Raw genomic sequence first — 24,587 nt, forward strand, 5'->3', positions numbered from 1 at the left:
CACGGGGGTGTTGGGGATCTCCTAGTGAGGGATTGATAAATTCACATCGGTATTTGTTGGTGAAGCTATGTCTATTCCATCGGTGTTGTTAAAAGGTATTTTTAAAGGATATGAACTTTGATTGGTGGAGACGGATCATAGAAATTTGGTTTTATCTCCAACGTGGGTTATGTAACCCATCATTAGAAGTAAAACCTATAGTGGATGATATCCTCCATTTGTCATCCTATTTTACTTCTTCATTTTCATATGTTCTAAGGGAGGTCAATAATATTGCCAACTCCCTGGTGAGAAACACATTATTGGTAACGTGTACAACAATTTGACCAAATTTCAATCCATAGATCCTAGAGCTATGTTCAACTTCATCCATGTGTAATTCACGGTCTTAATAAAAATTTCTCATGCTTCTACCGAAAAACAGAAGATCTCTTAATTTAAAAAAAAATTATGAAAGCATTCTCTGTGGAAAAGCATGACCCTTGCGCATGCAATGGGGTCAATAAGAATGCGAGCGGAAGCATCACGGAGTAGGATTTCTACCTTACATAGAAAATGAAATTGTAATTTCGATCCCGTGTCTCTGCATAAACCACACAGTGGGGGCATTCATTTTAACCCCAGTGTGTCAGGGCATAGGTGGTACACTTCTCCACAACTTTTCTATAGAAATGCCCCCCCCCCAAACTGAACTTTTCTCCAAAAGTTATTTATGAATTCATATAATCAATTAAACTAGATGTTATTGTGACTATTTTACTCCTTACCCAAGAACTTTAGGGAGGGGGAAATAGATAGGTATTGACAAAAAGGTAGAAGGAAACCTAGTTTGTTTTGGTTGCCTGTGGAAGTAAGATGTTACATGAATTTAATTAATTGTATGATATCATAAACAACTTTTGAGTAGGCAGTAACAGAATGGCCGATTTACTAGCCTTCGCAAAGTGACCAAGTAGAGACCAAAGTCCCCCATCTACCTACAAAATTTGAACCCAATCCGAGTTCTACAAAAGGAGAAAACTAAGATCAAAGAATGGTTAACACATCAAAGATAACAGCCAAATATATGAGTGCTATTAGAATAAACTACAAACCGAAATTAATTTCTAAAGCTTAAAACCAGATACTGAGGAGAAAAATGGAACTGAAACCAATCCTTAAAAAGGTAATCGTATCACAAACCATTCAAACTTTCTATTCAAGCCAAAATCTTTTTAACTGAAACTGATTCTTAAAGGGGGGAATTATTTAACCTTAATGGAAAATACAGTAAATACTCTGCTCCACATGCTTTGCCACCATGATTCACTGAATCTAACATTGAACAATAACATGAAGAGGTTATACAGTTGCTTAGTTATCAACAACCTCAATCAGAGTCGGCTCATAGTCGCTTGGAGCCTCAAATCCATGAAGATTCATAACAGTTGCAGCAACATTGGCAAGCCCTCCATTTGGAACGTTTCGGAATCTAACACCTGGTTGTAGACCAGGGCCTCCAATTGCAATCGGTACCTGAATGAAAATCAATACCTTAATAAGAGTTCCAGGCTTACTAAGCATTGAGAAGCAGGATCATAATGCAGAACATGGTATGCCTCTGGGTACAAATCTGATTCCATATTCATAAAACACCATATTGCTTTTTTTTTTTTTTAAGGTTGGGGGGGGGGGGGGGGGAAGGGTTAACACACCATGTCACGGAAAGACATTCCAACTTAACAGTCAATTATATTAACAGGCCACCTAGTTTAAAATGTCTACACATCGGCACCCTCAGACTGGAGGCAACTCTTGGATGAAACTTAATCAGTAGAGGTTGACTTGGATGTCCACAAAGTTTCAGTGCCAACTCAACTACCTTATGTTATACAACCAAAGGCCATGGGAAAGGCAATCTCCATGGACCTCTGCCCACATGGCCAATCAACAAATAAAGCAGAAGATGGGCCACCGCAACATGATGACCCTAGAGCCAATGCAGCAGTTGGCAAGGAGCACGGGGTTCTGACTTTCTTCGTGCACATGATGCAAGAATGTAAGGAATCATGTTCACTTACAGGTTGAAGAGTATGAGAAGTAAGTATTTGAATGTTGCCATCTTTGTCAAAAAGAGGCTCCCCTTTCTTGTTCCTCTTAACCATGTCCTCAGCATTCCCATGATCAGCAGTAACAACATAAATTCCACCCATTTGTTCAATGGCATCAATCATCATCTACAATCAACAAAATCAATTAGTATCAGAACCCATATAAATAAGGGAGAATCTTGGCGAAACCAATGTTTGTGAAAAGGAAGTAATAACTATACTTTTTCGCCCATTTAGCACAACACATTTTTATTTTCAATGAGGGTAAATCCTTCTATATCATGCATACTTGAAAAATGTATAAACCAATGACAGATTTTGATAATGACATGATGACAAGTCACTTTCAAATTATTTTGAAAATCCTTTTTTACTATTCCCAAGGATCAAAAAGAAGGTTATAACTCTTCACTTCACCACTTCAGTGACAACAAGAAGCGCCTTATAAATAATAGAAAAGGACTTTTTTTTATTCAAAACATACTTTTTATCATACTCAAAGCAAACACACCCCTCCAAGCAGCAACAGACAACCACAAAACTTAGTCCAGAATTACTACTAGTCACCAATCTGCATTATACTTTCAAAACGTCCAAAGGAAGACCTCCTCTTTCACCCTCTTGAACAAAAACTAACCTCCCACCCTCTTACCAAAAAATAGAACACTCTACTAATTATTTTCTTGTACTTCAGTTCTTCTTGGATTAATTTCCATGGGATTCTCAAAGACACTGTAAAATGCGTGCTTACACCACCTCTTAACTTCTCCCACTCAGAAAATGATAACTGTGGACGTTTCTGTTTTTTTTTTTTTTTAAATTTTTTTTGGGGGAGGGTGTTGAAGGAGTAAAAGATCATGCTAAATCATGAGATGAAATTTTGTACGTGCCCCACTATTTCTATGACGTAATTTAAAAGAATAAATTATTAGAGAAGAAAAAGTTAAAAGTAAAATGTATGAATCTGTACTGATACCTTGACAGCTTCGTCAGCAGCCTTGCAAGCAACAATGGTTGCTTCGATGTCTCCTGTGTGCCCCACCATATCACTATTAGGCAGGTTGACTCGTACCTATAACAAATAAGAGGGGGTAAAAAAATAAAAATCAGGCATATGTAAGACCCAAATCCATGCTTTCATAGGATGTTCAACGATTACCTGGTGAAAGTTGCCACTAAGGATCGCATCTCTTGCCTTCTCAGCAATCTGCAAAGCCTTCATCTTCGGTTGTTCATTGAAAGTAATTCCCACATCACTTGGAATTTCCACATACTCCTCCATTTCTGGGTTAAAGTACCCTGACCGGTTCCCATTCCAAAAAAAAGTTACATGACCAAACTTGACAGTTTCACTGTCGAACAAGAAAAGAAATAACATTAGTCTTCTACTCAATAGACATGTAAATAGAGCAACATAAAATCAATAAGGAATCTAGACAATTTCTTTCACCTTTTATTCCCTCAAAGTAATTAATTCAAATAATGGAAGTACCAAAAACAAGGAGGCTCTCACACTAGCACGGCTATGCAAGCCACAATATAAATGAACTGACTTCAGCACTGAGAGGGGGGGTGAATCAGTGTATCAAAAAATTCTTCCCCTTGTCAAATCCCGACTGAATACAGTAGGCACTGTGACTGACAATATACTTGTGCACACAAACTGGTTGGGAGTCGTCCAATTTAACCAGTCACCAATTCACATGCACTCCAGCCTTGCAACTAAAAAAGGCCAGGCCTACCAGGAAATGCCTGCCTACTCTGCAAAACAAATGCACTTCTATTCCAATACAATCAACCACAACACAAAAATATGTGGTTTGACAATTTGCCTAGATCCACGGAGCAATACCCTTCAGGGTTTCGTATGTGTATCACAAAGAAAAGGGTGGTGTTTTATTTTTAACATGAAATTACTGTTTTGCCCATCGAATTAACTATGTGCTCATTAAAGAGCAAGAGTGAAATCAATTTCAATTTCAAAATTGAAATAGCTTCTCAGCTATGAAATGCCTGCCCACTTAGCAAAACAAATGCACTTCTATTCCAATATGTTGAGATGGGCTACTTTACCCGATAGGGGTAACTTAGTTCTTATTGTTTTAGTTATTTTATTAGTTGTTTTATGCTTTATTTCTATTTCTGTTCTTTCCCCTCTATCCGATCTCTATTTTGGGATTCCTAGTTGTAGTAGGAATTCCTAATAGGAATAGGACTGGGAGGGGCACTCCTACTTTGATTATGATTTGAGATTAATATAAATAAGGGGCTGGGTGATCGATTAGATCATTCAAGCACTCAATTCCTAAGGCTGTTAACATGGTATCAGAGCCAACTTTGATCTAAGAGCAGCTTTTCAGGTTTTCTGGTTCTTCCCCCTCTCGGTTTCTGTTTTTTTCTTTTCTCTCCACCACTCTCGGCCTCTTTCTCTCCATCAGGACAGCAACTATGAGGTGATCTAATGCAAATTTAGCTGCTGCCCTCAATGTCACCTCATTGAAGATCGAAAAACTGTGGTGTGACCTAAATCTGCCGGCAGGATTTTTTCCATCCTTGGAGATCGAGCTATCCTTTCAACTTAAGTTTGATTTCTGCTTTTTTTGGAGAGTGGTTCCTGCTCTTATTGGTCTACACCAGTCCCTGTTTGAAGACTGCAGAATTGGTTTAGATCCAGTCCCTGTTTGAAGACTACAGAATTGATTCAACTCTGCAATTTTTCTGCAATCAGGTTTTCTGCAATCAGGTTTTTTCTTCCTAAATTTGTCAAAATTTAGGGCTTTTTATTGGCTCATCAGAAGGAGCTAATTTTTAGAGGATATCTTCCCTACTATTAGAGGGAAACTCGACCTAAGTTTCAGCCCATTCTGACGGTTGGAAATTCTGCAATTTCAAAACCCATCATTCACACTCGATTCAAGGTTTTTGAAGATCTGATTTTTCTGCTTGGCTGAATTATGGGTGACTCAGAGAAGACTACTGCTACTTCTGGAGATGGTCATACTAGGAATGACTTTCTTCCCTATGTTGCTGCAATTAAACTTGATGGTACGAACTAATTAATTTGGGCCAGATCATTATCCTTAACCGTAGCTGGTAGGGAACTTACTGGCCATCTTACTGGCACCACCAAACAGCCTACTGAAGATGGTGCTGCCCATACTAAATGGGCTGCCAATGATGCTATGGTGATGTCATTTGTTTTGAACTCTATGACCACTGACCTTTCCAGTCAATATCTCCTCCTTGACACTGCTACTCAGATATGGACTGCAATCAAGGGAACTTATGGTCGATCAGGAAGTGGTGCTCAAGTTTATGAAATCCGGAAGATACTCCAAAATACTACTCAGAAGGAGCTGTCTGTCACTAAATATTATGCTGCCCTCAAGTGTTTATGGCAGCAATTGGATCATTATGCTCAGTTTCACCCTACTACTACTGCTGACATTACTGCTTATCATTCTTATGTCTGTCACTAAATATTATGCTGCCCTCAAGTGTTTACGGCAGCAATTGGATCATTATGCTCAGTTTCACCCTACTACTACTGCTGACATTACTGCTTATCATTCTTATGTTGATCAGTTTCAAGTCTATGATTTCCTGGCTGGACTCAATGATGACTATGACCCTATTCGGGTGCAAGTCCTTGGTTGGTTCCTTTCCCCACTTTAGAGGAAACTTTTTCTTATGTTCACAGTGAAGAGACACGAAGGGCTGCCATGATGATGACTCCCAAAGTTGAGAGATCAGCCTTACAGACTGCTAGCTCCACTCTTGTTACTTCTTCTGACAATGTTGCTGCTACTACTACTACTACCAAAGAGCCTGTTAAGTGTGAGCATTGTCACAAACCTTATCACACTAAGGCTCAGCGTTGGAAATTACATGGGAAGCCAGCTGATTTTGAGGCCAAACATGGTCGTGCTAAGTCTAAAAACAAAGCCAATCACACTGAAAGTGTAGCTACAACTCCCACTGTTGACATCGGTTTCTCCCGGGAAGAACTCCAGGCTCTACGTCATATGTTGAACTCATCTGCTACCTCTACTATGTCTGCTGCCAATTCAGCTTCCTTCTTTGCCCGTATAGGTATTTCCTTTGCTGGTCATTGTGCATCAGTAGTTTCCACTCTATGGATCATAGACTCTGGTGCTACTGATCATATGACAGGTTCTTCCAACCTTTTTAATACCTACTCTCCTACTTCTGGTAAGGATAAAGTCAAAATTACTGATGGGTCCCTCTCCTCCATCTCAGGGAAAGGATCCATTGGTTGTTCTCCTTCCCTTGCCCCGTCCTCTGTGTTGCATATTCCCAAATTTACAACTAACATTCTTTCCATTAGCAGTATCACTAAATCCCTGAATTGTAAAGTGATTTTTTTTCCCACTCACTGTGTTTTTCAGGAACTGGACTCGGGGAAGACGATTGGATCGGGTAAAGTGCATGGCGGATTGTACCTGCTTGATGGTGATCCTACACCTACCCAGGCTTTACCTTCGGCATTTTTCTCTTCTGAATTACATAAATGGCACTCTAGGCTAGGCCATCCCCCTTTAGGTACTTTATCACATTTATTTCCAGCATTAGTTAAAGACTATAATAAGGAAGACTTTTTTTGTGAGCCTTGTGTCTTGGCTAAACAAACACGTTCAACTTATCCTATTTCTAATAAGAGATCCTCTTCCTTATTTCATATTGTTCATACTGATGTGTGGGGTCCTAGTAGGAAAACTTCCCTGTCTGGACATTGGTGGTATGTCGCTTTTATTGACTACTATTCTAGGTTCACTTGGGTCTACCTTATGCACACAAAAAATGCAGTTTTTTCATGTTTTCAACACTTTCATCAATTGGTTAAGACCCAATTTAATGCCACTCTTCAAATCTTGAGGAGTGACAATGGGAAAGAGTATATGGAAGGTCAGTTCCAAAAATACCTTGCTGCCCATGGAATCTTTCATCAGACTAGCTGTGTCGACACTCCAGCCCAAAATGGTGTGGCTGAGAGAAAAAACCGCCACCTCCTAGGGCTCTTATGTTTGCTCGCAATATCCCTTCCCTTTATTGGGGGGATGCTGTCCTTACTGCAGCCTATTTAATTAATAGGCTGCCCAGTCGGGTTCTTCTTTCCAAGGCCCCTATTGAGCTATTACTTGGCTCTTCTTCCTTTATAGTCCCACCTAAGGTGTTTGGCTGCGTTTGTTATGCCACGGATACAAGGTCCCCTGGTAAACTTAACCCACGTAGTCTCCGCTGCATTTTCTTAGGTTACTCTGCTACACAGAAGGGGTACAAATGTTATTACCCTCCATCACGCAGGACTTTTGTCAGCATGGATGTTGTCTTTCATGAAAGTGTTCCATTTTATGTCCCCACCTCTTCAGGGGGAGAGTGTTAGTGAAAATGTGCTGACTATTGACTCCACCTCCACTTCAGTCTGTTTACCACGAGTCTGAACCAGTTCGGCCTGCCCCTAGTACTCCCCCTGAGTCAGGGGGAGAGGTTCCAATACAGGGGGAGACTATTTCTATTCAGGGGGAGCAATCTACCCCTGTCCAGACTCCTATCCAGAGGACTATTAGTGAATTTCAGAGGAGGATTGATGACAGTCCTGTGAAGACCTATGCAAGGAAACATAAGCAGGTTCAATCAACTGTTGCTCCAGTACCCATCCAATTGCCGAACCCGGATCCAGAACCTGCCTCTCCACCTGGTAATGTTCCTTCTCCTGAATTACCTATTGCTCTTCGCAAAGGTATCAGAACTTGCACTCAACATCCCATATCTCATGTTGTTTCTTATGATTCTCTTTCCCCATCCTTTCGTGCGTTTATTTCCTCTCTTTCTTCTGTTCGTATTCCTAACAATTGGCAGGAAGCTCTATCAGATGGAAAGTGGAAGGCAGCTATGATGGAAGAAATGGAAGCCTTGAAGAAAAATAACACATGGGAGCTTGTGGTTCTTCCACCTGGGAAGAAAACCGTTGGATGTAAATGGGTGTTTGTAGTGAAACAGAAGGTGGATGGCACTGTGGATAGGTATGAGGCACGACTCGTGGCCAAGGGGTTCACTCAGACATACGGCATTGATTACCAGAAAACTTTTGCACCTGTTGCAAAGTTAAATACTGTTCGTGTGTTATTATCTTGTGTAGTCAACCTTGGATGGGATTTGCAACAGCTAGATGCAAAAAATGCCTTCCTAAATGGAGCACTGGATGAGGAGGTGTATATGGACATTCCACCAAGGTTCTCTTGTGACAGAAACTAAGGAAAAGTGTGTAGGCTGAAGTATGCACTTTATGGGCTGAAGCAGTCACCTCGAGCATGGTTTGGCCGGTTCCACAAGGCCATGATTTCTATGGGCTATAAGCAGAGTAATGCTGATCACACACTCTTTACAAAGACGGCTGGTGAAAAACTCACTGTTCTTATAGTCTACGTTGATGATATAGTGGTTACTGGCAATGATGGTGATGAGATCAGACGGTTGAAGACCTTCCTTGGACAAGAATTTGAGATTAAAGATCTAGGGAAACTACGATACTTTCTTGGGATTGAAGTGGCCAGATCTTCTAAAGGCATTTTTCTCTCCCAGAGGAAGTATGTCCTAGACTTATTGGCTGAAACCGGGTTGCTAGGCTGCCATCCTTCAGATACTCCTATGGACCCTACTGTTCGCCTCAAGGAGAAAGAGGGTGAGCCTGTTGATAAAGGCCGGTACCAAAGACTTGTAGGGAAGCTGATTTATCTCTCACACACTTGTCCTGACATTGCTGTCGCCGTGAGTACTGTGAGCCAGTTTATGCATGATCCCTACTCTTCTCATATGGAGGCTGTTCTTCGTATCTTGCACTATTTGAAGTCAGCTCCTGGAAAAGGAATTCTTCTGTCTATGCATGGTCATCTACGGATAGAAGCATACACTGATGCTGATTGAGCTGGTTCTGCAGATCGCAAGTCTATTTCTGGGTATTGCTCCTTTGTAGGTGGAAATCTTGTCACATGGCGTAGCAAGAAGCAAAATGTAGTTGCTCGTTCTAGTGCCGAAGCTGAGTTTCGAGCTATAGCACAAGGTATTTGTGAGTTACTCTGGCTTAAAGGTTTGCTACAAGATCTTGGTGTTCCTATTCGTCTTCCTATGATGTTGTACTGCGACAATAAGTCTGCCATCAGCATAGCACACAACCCAGTACAGCATGATCGTACCAAGCATGTTGAGGTGGATAGGCATTTCATCAAAGAGAAGTTAGAAGATGGGCTGATTTGTATTCCCTTTGTGACATCTGCTGATCAACTTGCTGATATCTTCACCAAGGGATTGTCCAGGAAATTGTTTCATCTCAATCTAGTCAAGTTGGGCATGATCGACATCTTTGCTCCAACTTGAGGGGGAGTGTTGAGATGGGCTACTTTACCCGATAGGGGTAACTTAGTCCTTATTGTTTTAGCTATTTTATTAGTTGTTTTATGCTTTATTTCTATTTCTGTTCTTTCCCCTCTATCCGATCTCTATTTTGGGATTCCTAGTTGTAGTAGGAATTCCTAATAGGAATAGGACTGGGGGGACACTCCTACTTTGATTATGATTTGAGATTAATATAAATAAGGGGTTGGGTGATCGATTAGATCATTCAAGCACTCAATTCCTAAGGTTGTTAACACCAATCAACCACAACACAAAACTATGTTGTTTGATAATTTGCCTACATCCACGGAGCAATACCATTCAGGGTTTCGTATGTGTATCACGAAGAAGAGGGTGGTGTTTTATTTTTAACATGAAATTACTGTTTTGCCCATCAAATTAACTATGTGCTCATTAAAGAGCAAGAGTGAAATCAATTTCAATTTCAAAATTGAAATAGCTTCTCAACTATTTCAGAATTTATATTCCGTTTGATTTCTATTTCGCTGAAATAAGGTGCAAAAATCAAACCAAATATAAAAGCTACCAAATCACCCCATGAAATTGAAATAGAAACCATACCAAATCAGCCAAATCTAAATTCCATACTCAATATGTAGGATTGGTAAGATGACAAAGCTTATGTCTAGATTCTTCCTACTAGCAGACCTCTCAAACTAGTATTAAAGGCCCGAAAAAAACTGCCATGGCAGTTTATATATCTAAATTTGTGGGAACAACTAGGATTCATGTGGCTTAGCCTTTATCCAACAAAGGTTGAGAACTTTTCAATGGATTATTTTCCCGTACATTGTCCCACTATTTCACACAACAGTTGTAGAGGAACCTCACCTGCAAGCAAAAGTGCGGACACCATTGTGCACTAAATATTCACCAGATGTTCTCTCTATTTCTGGAGGTGAAACAAGGTAGAGCCTTGGGAGCTTCAACTCCCCATCATATTGGAGCATTCCAGCATAGTGGATCTTTGGGAATCGAACACGGTCAAATTTATCAAAGTCTTCATACTCAAGTGCCTTAGCAAGCATAACCATTCGATCTGCACGGAAGTTGAAAGTGACAACAGCATCACCATCCAATATGGGGCCGACAGCCTTCCCACTCTCATCAACTATAACAAAAGGAGGCAAGTACTGATCATTAGCCTTGTGATCCTCCCTTAGCTTCTTCACAGCTTCCACCGCACTCCTAAACTTGAATGGTGCTTCACCAAGAACTTGGGCATCCCATCCTCGTTTCACAACACCCCAGTCATTCTGCAATGAGAACAAGCAAATATGAAGTAGATTGATTGACTTTGGAAAAACTTAAGATAGTACAGATAGGAAATGTAAACCCATAGGACAGATGGTAAGGAAGGTCATACGGGTAGATGTGTTGACCAGACAGACTGGCAATTTAATTGGCCATTAAGAAGTTACTATGCCAAAAAGTAATCAACCTGATCGATTCTTCAATAATCTGTAGGCTTTTCCATACAAAATTTTTGATATTCTTTCTTACCATCCAACAATCAAATCATCCAATTGAGCCAATTTGGGTTTGCAGGATGCTTGGTGAGAGCAATGGCCCCATGCATGTAGTATAGACACTAGAAAAGCTTTGGTAATTGTCCCTAGAGCATAACAAACACAAGGTATGGAAGCTTAAAATTATGAAATCCATAAAACAACTTACCTCATAACGATCCATTGTAACATACATGCGACCACCACCAGAAGCGATCTGTGCATCGATGCCTTTCTCCCGTAATTTTGAGAGGTCATTCTCAAGAGTCTCCAGAAACCCAATGCTTGAACCGTCCAAAACATCACGGCCATCAGTAAGAATATGAACACGGATTCTCTTTGCACCACGCTCGCTAGCTCCTTTTAGCAGCGACTACGAAATAAAAATAAAATAATAATAATAATAATAATATCTAAGTCTCAGGAAAACTAAACAATGGCATAATCAATAATGTCTACCTGCAATTGATCAAGCCGAGAGTGAACACCCCCATCACTCAATAACCCAATGAGGTGCAATGTGCCATTGTCAAAACATTCCTTTATGAATTTAAAACCTTCTCCTTCATAGATTTTTCCCGAGGCAAGAGCAAGGTCAACAAGCTTTGCCCTGCATTTAGAAATTAATAAAAATCACTATAGGCAATCCCTTAAGACAAATGACAGCAATCTAATATAAGTAGAACACAAAATACAGAGGTCACCCAAGGACTATTCTAAGATAGATGAGTCTCATTACTAGATATTAATACCAAAATATCTCAGGCAATCAATGGTTAGATGTAGCGATATAACCAATCTGCAGTTGCAGCAAAGGGACACAAAAAACAGGGGAACCGCAAGTCAGATCTGATTGCAGTATACTAGCAGTAAACCCAGATCTGTTAATGTGAAGAGGTATATCAACAGTGCTCCATGCAAGTATCAATCTTCATCATCATAAGGATTCCTAATTTTTCATATTTTATCAAGTAGGGTTTCATAGAAAACAAAATAGCATATGTTGCTGCACACCACAATAGAGGAAAACCCTAATGGGACTTTCAAAACAAGAAAAAGGATAACAGATACTGGTTTTTGTTGCTCTGATACAATGTGACAATTTCAGACCTAGAACAACTGACAATACTAACTAAAAGAATTAGGAAACGAGAGAGGAGAAGAGAGAACAAATAGAAGAATAGCTATCTATTGGAGAGAATAGTTAGTCCAACCGGTAGCAGTAACTTGTATTTAGAACAATGTAACTGAACCATTACAAGAAAACTCTCTTACTTATGTGAACATACACATAAGTCCCTAGGGAATAAAAGGTATTCCAGAATTACCCTTGCAATACATATATCTTAACAAAGATAATGCCCACCTGAACTTCACAGACCAATCTAATCCTTTGACAAATTGCAAGCAAACGGTACACAAATAATAGACGACATGTCTTTAGCACATAATAATAATGTATTATAAGTATTCAAATATATGTCCAAATATCATAGAATAGTTCATATGCAACCTAAGTTATATATGCTATATGAAGACACATGTATATAGAATATTTTGGAGACAAGTGATATACCAAGGCAACTCAGCCACAACTTCAACTCAGGCCTCAAAAACAAAATCAAGCTGGGTGGATGAAGGTTTGGGTTGGGGGTGGTATAAATAAGGCGGGCCTGAAGTAATCCTTGTCATTGTGTTAATTCAGGTCCTCTAACACCTTCCTTCCTTATCCATCCAGCTGCAGAATTAAGTGACGCTTTTAACTTTTTTTCGAACATTCAAGAGTTTGATCTTTATGAACTACTAAAAGAGGGATACTGATAACAGAACAAAACCTTGGATGGCTACACCTTGTCATTGATTCACTTAAATTTTAGACATTTCAACAGCTTTTGCCAACTTCCCCCCACACCCCCCCCAAAAAAAAAAAAAAAAGAGAAAAAAAAGTGAGAACAGCTTCTTCAAGCTTTTACCAATTTGAGCCATGTATAATTCAAATTTTCTGTATCTCAACATTAACTCCAGAATACCAGAAATTCATTTTGAGTTCAGGAAGACCAATTAATGTAAAAAACCTAGATTTGAAACCTTCTTGTTACATAGTTATGCACACATAAGTCCCTGTGGAGAAGACCTCAGGGTACAATCTCCCTTAATATAGTGCAGCGCTGGGGACACAGCCTTCATTCCTAGGCCACTTTTTGACCACAAAGCATTACCATCAGAAAACATTTTTAAAACCCATGAGTTGCCCTAGTACTGCCTTGATTCTACACAAATACAGGTCTTTAAGAGGTCAACAGATGAAGCAGTCTTTCTAATTGATCAGAAAATAGAAAAACACACCCACCCAACCACCTACCACAAAAAAGAGTGAACTGTGTCCACCTTTATTTTTTGGCTCTTGTTTCATGATTGATGAAAGACCACTTGTTAGCTTAGTATTTTTAATATTTTGTAGGGCCATTTTGGACTCTTATTCCATATGAATCATTTACATTTATTTATCAGGACGAATGGTCAAAGATTAAATGGGTGGGTATCGGGTAGTTATTTGGTTTACCATTATACAACTTACGTAGATATCATCAGGGCCAGGACACAACAGTTTACCCTTGGGCATAAATCCGTCCAGCGCCAAGTGCATTATGACCGACTTCACTGTTTCCCATGTCGTCATCGGTTGGAAGCCCCACAGCTGTACCATGCACCTTAATTAACCTCCATCTCTCCGGTGCACCCTTCAAGGAAGACATACATTAAATCTCAGTAACTTTCCATAAAAATTAACAATAAATAATAATAATGTGTTGAACATCTCGTTCATATTCCTAGGTCTGCCAATGGATTGACCTGTGAACTTGCCAAAAGGATGTAGTGGAATGTTTTGATACCTACAGGGGACTGTTAGACACTGCAATTTTGTTCTCGTCCTTTTTATGTCTCAGCCTTTGAGTCATGCGCTGAATGTTAATCCTTTTTATTTTCTCAAAAAAGTTAGTATATGCATCTATGTTAATGACAACGAAGTAATTCAAAACTCCACACATCCAGGTTTGAACAAATCAAGATACTAAAGTCAGCCAAGTTGAATACTGAATCGGCAACAACAACAACAACAATCCAGGCTTATCCCAAGTAAATGGGGGTAATACTAGATTGGCATTGAGTTTTTTTTTTTTTGGTGTGTGTGTGTCTTTTCATTCATTTTACCATAAACAGATATTTGTTGGTCAATACTGTGAACTACGGAACACCAATTCAATTACCTATTGCAAAACTCAGAAACATCAGCTTCTGAAAATGTAAAACACAATTATGCATATATATGCAGAATGCATCTGCAGGAAATACAGGACATTGAAGACAAATTAATGTAGCATTGCATTTTTGCCTGTACATAGATTTGTAGTTTCTACAGGTAGACACCTTGGATACTTTTCAATAGCCACAAGGCAGCTTAGTCAGTGCTAAGATTCTGTAGAAAGTTGTCCATTTATCTCCCAAAGACATGGCAAGTATCAGCCTAAAGCATTACACCTTATGACAACCAATAGGTATCCACATGGTCGAACCCAGTGCTCACCTGGAGAACAATCACTATGATACAATAAATTCTCTCAAAATATGAACACAAACGACTAGGCTCAAAACAAAGAAAATTATTGCAGAGATGCTGCACGGAAATAAATGCTTGGCTAAATCCGGAGCCCAAAACTAATCAAGAACCATGAATTAAACAATATCCTGTACTGATCATCAAAAGAATCCAAAACCTAAATCAATGGTGAAGGAGGTAGAAAGAGAAGAAGGGAGACTAGAGAGGGGGGGAGGGGGAAGGTTACCTGTTTAAAGGAATCCATAGTGGGGGTGTCGGCGACATGGATGCAGTTGTACTTATCGGGATTGGCTTCGCCCCAGCCATCCAAAACGATCAAGGCAATGGTCTTCCCCTTGGGGAGCTTCGGGTGATCCGCCAGTTTCCATGAAAATCCAGTGTTACTCATTTCTCCAAATCAAATTCCAGAGATTTCAATATCTTCAGGGGGAGGCAGAAATGAGAACTTCTGTCGAGAGAATTCAAATCACGAAAAAGAAAGACTTGCGTACCTTTCTCTTCCGAGCTCTGGAGCATTCTCGAAAGACATGTGTACCTTTGTCTTCCGACCTCTGTAGCATTCTCGAAGCCCATTTTCTTATGTGGTAACGGCCTAACTGCCTCAGTATTTCCACGGGAAAAAAATCCTACGGCGGTGGCCCCATAGTAACATCCAAACTTATGTGGGTCCCATACTAATACTTTTTGGGATCAGGATCTTCTCCAGGGAGCAGGGAACGCCCAGGGCGCTGCCAGCCATTGGGCTGTGCCGCACACATCCCTTGGCGTGCGCCGAGATATGTGCGGCACAGTTCAACTGCTGGATGCCCCTGGTAGCACCTTGGGCGAATCGTTATCATCTAGGGTTCCTTGATCGGTGCGGTTCCCTAGTGTCTCTCACAAGAGGGGGTGGGATCCCCCCGGGGCACCTGACCAACACTCTGCTCAGGTGGGGTCCACCCTCTTCTTGTGAGAGGCACTAGGGAACCACACCGGTCAGGGAACCGCATAGGAAAAAAATTCCACCTTGGGCGCACACCTCCCTGGAGACGAGCTAAATTGTACTTTTTGGAGGGGGGGTGTTGTTCTTTGTGCCGCAGCGCAGGCTGCGCCCAAGCACATGGGTGTGGGCACAATGGCCACCCTGCCTCCCTGAGTGGCAGGCCCATGTGCCTTGGCGCAGTCTACACTGCGGCACAGAGAACATTCTCCCTACTTTTTGGGAGAAAGAACGCCACCCGCTCGTGCGCTGTAGTGTGTACCTGCACCCAAACACAGTTGGATGCTAAATGACTAGCACACCCCTACCTTTCCATGGGGATGGGGCTGTCAAGGTGTATCTGGGTGCAGGTACACGCCACAGCGCACGACTGAGGTCCAGGTAGCACTCTTTTTCTGTACTTTTTTTTCTCTCTCATATCTGAGTGCCAGTCTATTTTTTTTAAGAGTAAATTACTTTGACCTCCCCTGATCATTCTGACAAATATATGAACCACCCCTGTATTTTTGACAAATACTCAATCCTCCCCAACTTTACAAACTTCCTTACACTAAGCTCCAATCCGTTAGTGTTTTAAGGTTAGGTATCAACTTAATTTAAAAATCGATTTTTTATTAATCATACTACCCTTGATGGGATTGATGTTACCTTTTTGCCCCTTAAGGAAGTTACCCTTTTGCCCTTAATAAAATATTAATCAAATCCATTGTCCTTGACCTCTTGTCTTGCTACCTTCTATGAAACAAAGCAAATGGCGGTACTATCGGGTGGTTGGAGCACAGAGGGGAAAAGGCACTCGATAAAACTAGCATCCAACGGCTTGGAAGTGGTGAAGATAAGTTTAAGGTGCCCTGCAAATAGATGAGCCATTAATTTTGCATCCTCAATCTGATTACCCTGCTCATCAAAAAGAAAATCAATTCTTCTACTTTGCAGATGTGATTTAGAAACTGAATGATAAAAGCGTGTATTTCTGTCACCATCTTTGATATACACATGTCTAGACTTTTGTAACCAGAAGATCTCTTTAGCCTCGAATAACCAATGCAATTATTGCATGGTATGACCAAGAAGGTCGCGATTGGGAGAGGGGCTGTCAGAAGAAGTCATGAAGGACTCTGCAAGAAGATTTTTAAGATGGGAAACATGGCCAAAAACTTCTCGGTTCCAGATTCTAAGGGCATTGGATAAGGTGGATAGTTTAAAATTGATGGGGTCATGGGGAGTGGCTTGCCAAGTAGAAGTACAAAAATTGGAGAATGATGGTTGGGAACCGATTGTGGAAAGTAAGATTGGGTTATGATCAGAACCAATCGGTGATAATTTGGAAAGGGTTGCAAGATGGAAGGTGGAAAGCCATTGTGGGGAAGCAAGTGAACGGTCCAAACATTCCTTAATTAGACGATGGGGGGGGACTGCTTATTAGACCAAGTGAAGCGGGAACCCTAGAATCCTATGTCCTCAAGGGAAAGATCGACAATAAGTTTATTTAATTTAAGAGTAGCCAAAGTAGGTTTAAAGGGAACACCTTAGATATTCTCAGCGGGGTGGAGGATCTAATTGAAGTCTCCAATGATACAAAACATGCAATCCGGATTTTGTAAGAAGGAATGCAATTCCACCTAACAATCAGTACGAGCTGCTAAATGGGGGGGAGGGGGCATCCATAGTTTAACCGCTATAAAATAGTTAGATGGAACAACAGAAAGCACCTGAATCTGAGGTTTAACTAGAACCCACAATCCTCCCACTCTTCCTTTCGTACCAGAGCTATTAACATGGCAGTAAGGAGTGTATGAAGACAAGGAGTGGTGCATCTGAATACTAGAATGATCCACACATTTGGTTTCACAAAGGAACACAATATCAGGGTGATGTTTATTAAGATGTATTTTAAGCACTTTTGAGTAAATTTATTATTAAAACCCCTAGTGTTCCAAGATAAAATCAACATGATAATAGGAAAAAAGACAAGAAAGGACATACAAAATCTGTACCGACGAGGAGCGAAAGACCGGGTCAGAGCTCTACGATTAAGTTCCCAGATACAAACAGACATACGAAGTAAAACAATAAACAACACACATGAATAATTAAAAAAATTCACAAAGACAGTGAAGACGTGTACCGGATTTAGTGGCCGAGATCCCTGAGTGGTGTCAGATGCCAAGCCAGGAGAAAAGCTGATATCATTAGTGAAGTCCGAGGAGCCGAACCGATGAGATGTGGAAACTTCATCTATCCAAGCATGAATGTCACGAGAAGAAGCCATGTAGTGGTCAAGGAGTAGCCTGAGAGAAGAAGTTTTCGAAGAGAGAGAGGAGGGAATGGGGGAAAAAGAGAGTTTCCTTTTTTTAATATTAAAAAGGCCAAGACGAGTACCCGCATAAAACTCAGGTGGTCGGGGATGGTTTAGAACAGCCGGCACAGGGTCAGAGGCAATACCAAAGGATGGGTCAAGGTCCAGGGTCAAAGGAGGAGGAGGGTTGACAGAAGTACCCCCAGTTTCAAAAGCATCCAGGTCCTCCCTTTCCTTGAAACTGGGGAGGACATCAGCAGATAAAGCATCAGGTTTAGGATCCATCAATAAAGCATGAATAATTGAGTTATCACTAGAGGCCGCAGGTGATGCAATAGGTAGGACATCAGATGGTGCAACAGGAACCAAAGCAGGGGGATTCAGAGGGGGTTCAGCCACTAATTCAGAGAAACAACTAGCATTGAGACCCACGTGGGGGGTAACAGGGATGATGGAATCAAAGCCCTCCTAGTCCATAGTGGCATTACTGTCACTGTCCATTGGTGCTTGTCTCAAAGTCCTTGGTGCTAGAGAATCAGGCGAGGACCCAGAATCGACTAAATTCACGATTTCAACCTGTCTGTCGATAGTCGGGCCCTCCAAAGGGTAACCTGTGAAATTCACCTGGAGAGGGGTAGTAAGCGCTTGATCAAACAAACCCGCAGAAGAGTCAATAGTAGAAGAGCTCGATGGACCAAATATGGCGGGGCAGGAACTGATATCATGGCAAATGCGTCCACAACGACCACAAATTTTGAATAACAGGTAGCAATTCACCTCGACAGGTTCTAATTTTGGAATGCATACAAAGAGGGCGCCGCCATTTGATCAGCAGTTTCACCCTAGCCACAGTTGGAGGTAATGCCAAATCAGATTGTAGATAGAGGTCCACCACCTTGCGTACACAAGAGATAGTTTGCTTGTGATTGTAATATTTTAGTTATTGGTGAAGCCTGATCTCGATCCAGAAAGTATAGTGGAGATGTTTGGAGGGCCGTTTTGGCCTCGAAACGAGCTCGGATGACCTACAAAGTGCGTACATCATTGCCAAAGGCAGTGAATTGTGTAGAGTTCATCGAGACCTTTGAAATTATATGTATTTTGACATATGTTCAGTTTCGGTCCGACCCCGACCAGGTGATCATTTTTGGGTCTCTGGGGCATTTCTGTACTTTTTTGGGTTAGGGCTTTTTCTATAAAGTGTTCTTATCTCTTTGAGAATTGTAATGTGAGATTTGAGGGTTTGTAAGTTGCTTCAGAGAAATAATGAAATAGTTCTATTGCCAACCGTGGACATAACCTACCTTCTTGAGGGTGGACCACATAAATCCTTTTGTGTTGTATGTTGATTCTTCTCTTCTTTTTCATGTTTCTTTTACAAATCCCATTTCTGGGCGTTGTTTTTCTAACAAGATCAACTTGTGTGTATAAAGTTAATGAATAAAGGAAAAAGGGTAAATTACACGTCACCCCTGATTTTCAAACGAAACTTAGATTAACCCCTGGTTTTTGAAAAAACTCATCCATCCCCCTCTACAATAATGGTGTTATCTTAAGTCAAACCAAAAAATGAAAAGACAATTTTAACCTCAACTAAAATAAGATAAACAATGACAATTGAGGTACTCGACGTTTGTAGAAAATGCACTTTAGATACCCAAAGCTTGTAAATTACATTTAAGATACCAATTTTGATATTTTCAATTATACCCTAAATCACCACCACCACTACAACCACCATCGTCCCAGCCACCACCACCACCACCACCACCATTACTGCCAAAGTTACATCTCCTCACCCTCCAATTCTTCCTCAAAATTTTCTTCCAATTTCACAAACACCTTCGACGACACCTTCATGAGTAGCTCTTTGACAACTGCTCTCCTTCTCTGTCTTCTCTGAGAAGAAAAAATGGTAGAGCCCAAAGCTTCTAATAATGCAGGTTATGGACCACCGAAGGTGTTTCAGTCGCTGGGAAAACGCCCTAGAAACAAATATGCTCTCGGTTGTGCTACCTTAGCTTCCATGACTTCCGTTCTATTGGGTTATGGTGAGTATTCAGTTCTATTAGGCGATTTGCTAATTGTTTCTAGTTAATTTGTACTTAATTTTCTTTCTTAATTTGTTTTCTTAGATAATGGAGTGATGAGTGGAGCAACACTTTTCATCAAAGACAATCTGAAAGTAACCGATGCACAAATTGAAAACCTAACTCCATTCTGTTTAGCAATTTGGCGAAGAAGGAGAGGGAATATTCCCTCTCCGATTCCTTGTTTTAATTAAAAAAAAGTAAGACGTCACATCGCTTTGGGGTTTTCCGATCAAGGGTAAGAAAGTAACTCTACACTAGGAAAGGGTAGTTTAGGGATTTAAATTTATTTAACTGGTTGACATCATCACTTAACAGCATAAAACTAACGGTAGGGACTAATTTGTCATATTGGGGCCTAAAGCAGGGGTGATTTGAGTTTTTTCAAAAACCAAGGGGCGATCTGAGTTTCGTTTGAAAACCAGGGAGTGACGTGTAATTTACCCAAGGAAAAAAGGTGAAAAAGTGGTCTCATTTGACTCCTCAAATTATACAGCTGTATGCAATTGCAAAAAATTTGAGTTCACGGGTATTCAATGCAGGCATGTGATGAAAGTACTTAATGAAAGAAAGATCTGAATACTTCCACCCCAATACATATTGAAGTGATGGACAAAAAATGCTGATTTGGGATTGAAAACCATAATGATGGAAGTGTTATTCAAGACTATGGTAAGGCAATCACAAGTTCTTGTTATACTAATATGTGCCACCAAAGTGTTATACTTGTAGCAAAGGCCGCCAATAGTGAGAAGACTACCTTAGTCGTGACAAAAACTTTGAGAGATTTATATGTAACAGTTAAAGAAATTTTAAAAGAATAAACAAGTCTAAAACCTAAAACAAGTGTCTTAGTTCATGGCAATCGAATGTTTCAAAGAGTAAGTGGAATTTAACAAAAAGATGATGGTGAACCAGGTGGCAGAATGGTGAGTAATGTGGAGAAAAAAAGGAAAAAGAAGACCCAAAGCTTGCAGAACACTCAAGCTAAAAAAGCTAAGCAAGATATATATATATATATATATATATATATAACCTGAATTTTGAAAATTCTATTTTAGTTATTTTAAAGATTATGATTTGATTATTTAATCTTATTATATTTGTTCACTGGAAAAAATAGCCAAAATCTAGAAGGTAGCAAAGCATTTATTCATGATCAAGTAACAAGTCAAACAAATTTGATGTCATTCCAATTGCCTTCTAGTGGATTAATACAATTTGGGCATTCCTTCTCACCTCAAGGTTCCCATCATAACACTTATTTTGACCCCACTGAGGTAAAACCTGATATAGTTTATTGATTTGTACTATATAAGTAGTGAATAAGAAATTATTGTTGCCATTAACTCCTCACCTTTTGTAAGAGTTACTACGTATTCACTATTTCTTTATTATGGATAAATTAAATTTTCAAGCTTATCATTTAATACTATTAAGGTAATATCTGATTTTGAACATATTTTGGTAGGAATAATTAAATCTTCCTTCGAGTAATGTAGAATTGCTACCACTGGGTAATAGAACAAATTTTCAAGGTTGCTGATAAACCCAAATTCACACCAACCAGTCGGAGGCCACCACGCGTCCCGGCCTAAGGAGGTGGACCAAGACAGGAGTCGTGAATGATCGCCCTCTACGGGTGCCGATCCGAATGATCGCCGATCCGAATGATCGCCTCCACGGCCGCCGATTTGAATGACCGCCCTCCATGGGTGCCGATCCGAATGACCCCCACCCACAACCTCACCCTCCACGGTGCCGATCCGGCGATCGCCTCCGTGGCGCCCGATTCGAATGACCACCTCCACGAGCGAAGACCCGGGTGCGAGATCGATCCAGCGTAGACCCTCGATCTAGGATCAGGGTACCACCGCCACCATCAACAAGACATGCACCATCTCCAGGACTCTAGAACACGTCTATCAGCTGTACAGTCCTAGACGGACTTAAACACCAAGGACCTTATCCAACACGTATAAATGTCTATCTATTAAGGACATCAACACTACTGGGACACTACCTCCCATAGAGAGACAATCAACCAAAGAAGAACCCTGCTACCCAGGGACTCTATCAACTACAAGGACCACTCGTCATCAACTGGGACTCTCCACACCGCCACACTCCACTATAAATGCGAAGGTATTCTACCCCATCAACCCATCTTGAATTCTAATTATCATCTGTTTGCTCAGAGAGATCTAACTTAGGCATCGGAGAGTCCTAGGCCGGAACCACCCCAGTTTTCCTTTGTCACCTTTGTCTTTTTGCAGGTTACGGCACGCGAAGGGACCACCAAACGATTTCTTGACGCAACAGTTGCCATGTTGATTTTCATTTTGTTTATTATGTTTTTGAAATTCAATAGGAATCAACAAGTTTTCTTGATCAATTGTTGAGTTATGGACCACCTAGCGATGTTGATTTTCATTTTCACCAAGTTTTATGTTGTCATACTCTCATTTATTCTCTTTTTTCATTTTTATAAATCACTAATATGTTGGTCTTGATAATGAATGAATATCAAGAGAATTGAGGTCTATATCATGTTCTAAGTTGCCAATATAGAGAACATTAGAAGTTGGTCATTGAAGAGAGTTATCTTAGTAAGCAACATATGAGACACGCCAATGAAGAGCTTTACTTTTTTCTAAAAAAAATTATTCTACTAGACAGATGTGTTTCTTTGATTGCACCTTGTTTCCTTCCATGGGATAATTATTATGTAGGACTCAGAACTTCTCTTTTAATTTGATTTGTCATCAGCTAATGGACTAACTATTCTTATTTAAGCTCCCACATTTTCTTTGATGGTGTAGAAACTATTGGTGATTATCCAAGAGAATTAAATATGGATAACATAATTTTTTCTATAAAATATCCCTGCAGGCTGCAGCCATATGCATCTTATAAATTCAAAAACTAGATTGATTTCTTGATTTCTGTAAAGCCTTGCCTTTGGGATATTGTAAATCCCTGAAAATATAAAGCCTTGCCTTTGGGATGTACACTTTACAACCGAATGATACCAATATGGCATCGATACGGATCGGGGTATCGGTTGCGAATTGTACAAATACCATTCAGTTATAAATAGCATCAGACCAAGTTTATAGTTTGACAATTCAAGAAGTCAGGAAGTTTACAGAGAAAAGGACGAATGATCATGAAAGCTCCAAGCGTGGGGGAAACATCAACCCATTGGTTCTAATTGACAACTACCGATTTGGTCTTGCAGAAGGATGGTGAAGAAATTATTGTCAGAGTGCTTACTAATGCCGAGAGTCAGTGTACAGTATTGGATCGGATATTGGGCACTTGAATCGGATTGGGTATCTATCACCTGTAAAATCAATACGATATCGATATGACATCGACACTGATCGGTTGTATTGAATAAGTTTACCCCTTGATTTTCTTTTAACAACATAGGTTTTTTTAATTACCCGTTGTCTGTTCCATTTCACCAATACGGTATCGGTACAATATCGGAAACATGGTTTCAAGAATTGGTATCGGATCGGCTGATTCGCATCAGTATCGGTTGAGACCGGCCAATACCGATTCCTAGCTGATCCCGTCTCGGTGGACCAATACAAACAAGGGTAAAAAATTAAATTAAAAAATCTAATTTTTTGAAGGAAGCAGGGGTAAACCTAACCGTGGATCAGTAGCTAGAGACCAATATCGATTACTAAAATCCATGGTTTTAGTGCATATATGGTATTGGATCAGATATCGATCACTTGCCAAACCAATATAATACCACTATGACAAAGAATGATTGTATCTGACAAAACTGCCCCTGATTGTCTCTTTAAACTTTAACGATTTGTAGGTAAAGTTTTAAAACGGTTGGGACATGATTTAAAGATTCCTATTTTAATTACCTATGTTTTTCGATTATTTCCCTAATCTTAGTTACCAAATTGAAATCAAGTGTTGTGGATTCCTACAAAAGAGGGAAAGAGGAAAAAGAAAAATGGAAAAAATAAAAAAAATAAGGAACTGGAAGTCTTTACTAAAAAGAGAAAGGAAGACAGATGTGAACGCTGGGTTGAACCGGAAGTCTCTACTAAAAAGATGGAGAAGGGAAGAACTACAAGTGTCTTAACTTAGCAAAACAAGACCAGAAACGAACGAAGACTTTGGTGTACCTAACACTTGTCAATTAGGTGGCCGAGGGATTGAACGAAAGAAATGAAAGAAAGGGCGCAATGCAAGGGCAAGGGGTACACGAGCGAAGGAGCGTAAATGGAGAGTGGAGTAGTTTTCCGGTAGCCAACTAGTGGACGTCCTTTGTCTTAAGCCAAAGCCCCAATGGGTATAAAAGGGCAAGTGTGGGAGGCATTCCAACTCAGAGAGTGAGAGACAACAAGAGCTCATCAAGCATTAACATACAAAGATCTCTCTCCTCCTCACAACTTTTTTTTCTTTCTTATTCCTTAACATGGCCTCTAATTAAAATCTATCCAACGTTTCCCTTTCTTTCTGATATTTAAAGAAAAGGAGGAACTGATCAGGAGATACGAGCGAACGAGAGGAGTATTCGATCGAAAAGAGAG

General features: G+C 40.3%; 1 protein-coding gene across 2 annotated transcripts; it reads right to left on the reverse strand.

Moving 5' to 3' along the window:
• Positions 1–1,131: 1,131 nt before the first annotated feature.
• On the reverse strand, positions 1,132–15,078 carry LOC122655805 (2,3-bisphosphoglycerate-independent phosphoglycerate mutase-like). 2 transcript variants are annotated; one of them, XM_043850147.1, is made up of 9 exons: positions 14,878–15,078; positions 13,646–13,773; positions 11,492–11,642; positions 11,202–11,405; positions 10,356–10,780; positions 3,250–3,442; positions 3,067–3,162; positions 2,061–2,216; positions 1,132–1,515 (listed from the first exon to the last, which is right to left on the reverse strand). In XM_043850147.1, the coding sequence occupies exons 1-9, from the start codon at positions 15,037–15,039 to the stop codon at positions 1,354–1,356; spliced, it is 1,677 nt and encodes a 558-aa protein (XP_043706082.1). In that variant the 5' UTR covers positions 15,040–15,078; the 3' UTR covers positions 1,132–1,353. The 2 variants fall into 2 exon arrangements, with proteins under 2 accessions (XP_043706082.1, XP_043706084.1); XM_043850149.1 differs by lacking the exon at positions 14,878–15,078 and having other exon boundaries at positions 13,611–13,769.
• Positions 15,079–24,587: the final 9,509 nt, after the last annotated feature.

This window comes from Telopea speciosissima, chromosome 3, assembly GCF_018873765.1.
Source record: "Telopea speciosissima isolate NSW1024214 ecotype Mountain lineage chromosome 3, Tspe_v1, whole genome shotgun sequence".
Classification (NCBI taxonomy): Eukaryota; Viridiplantae; Streptophyta; class Magnoliopsida; order Proteales; family Proteaceae; genus Telopea; species Telopea speciosissima.

Coding starts and splice junctions, on each gene's coding strand:
- LOC122655805 (XM_043850147.1), bottom strand. CDS start 15,039: ATGAGTAACACTGGATTTTCATGGAAACTGGCGGATCACCCGAAGCTC. Junction 11,643..13,645: donor GGACGGATTTATGCCCAAGG/GTAAACTGTTGT, acceptor TTCTAAATGCAG/GGCAAAGCTTGTTGACCTTG. Junction 11,406..11,491: donor CTCGGCTTGATCAATTGCAG/GTAGACATTATT, acceptor TTTATTTCGTAG/TCGCTGCTAAAAGGAGCTAG.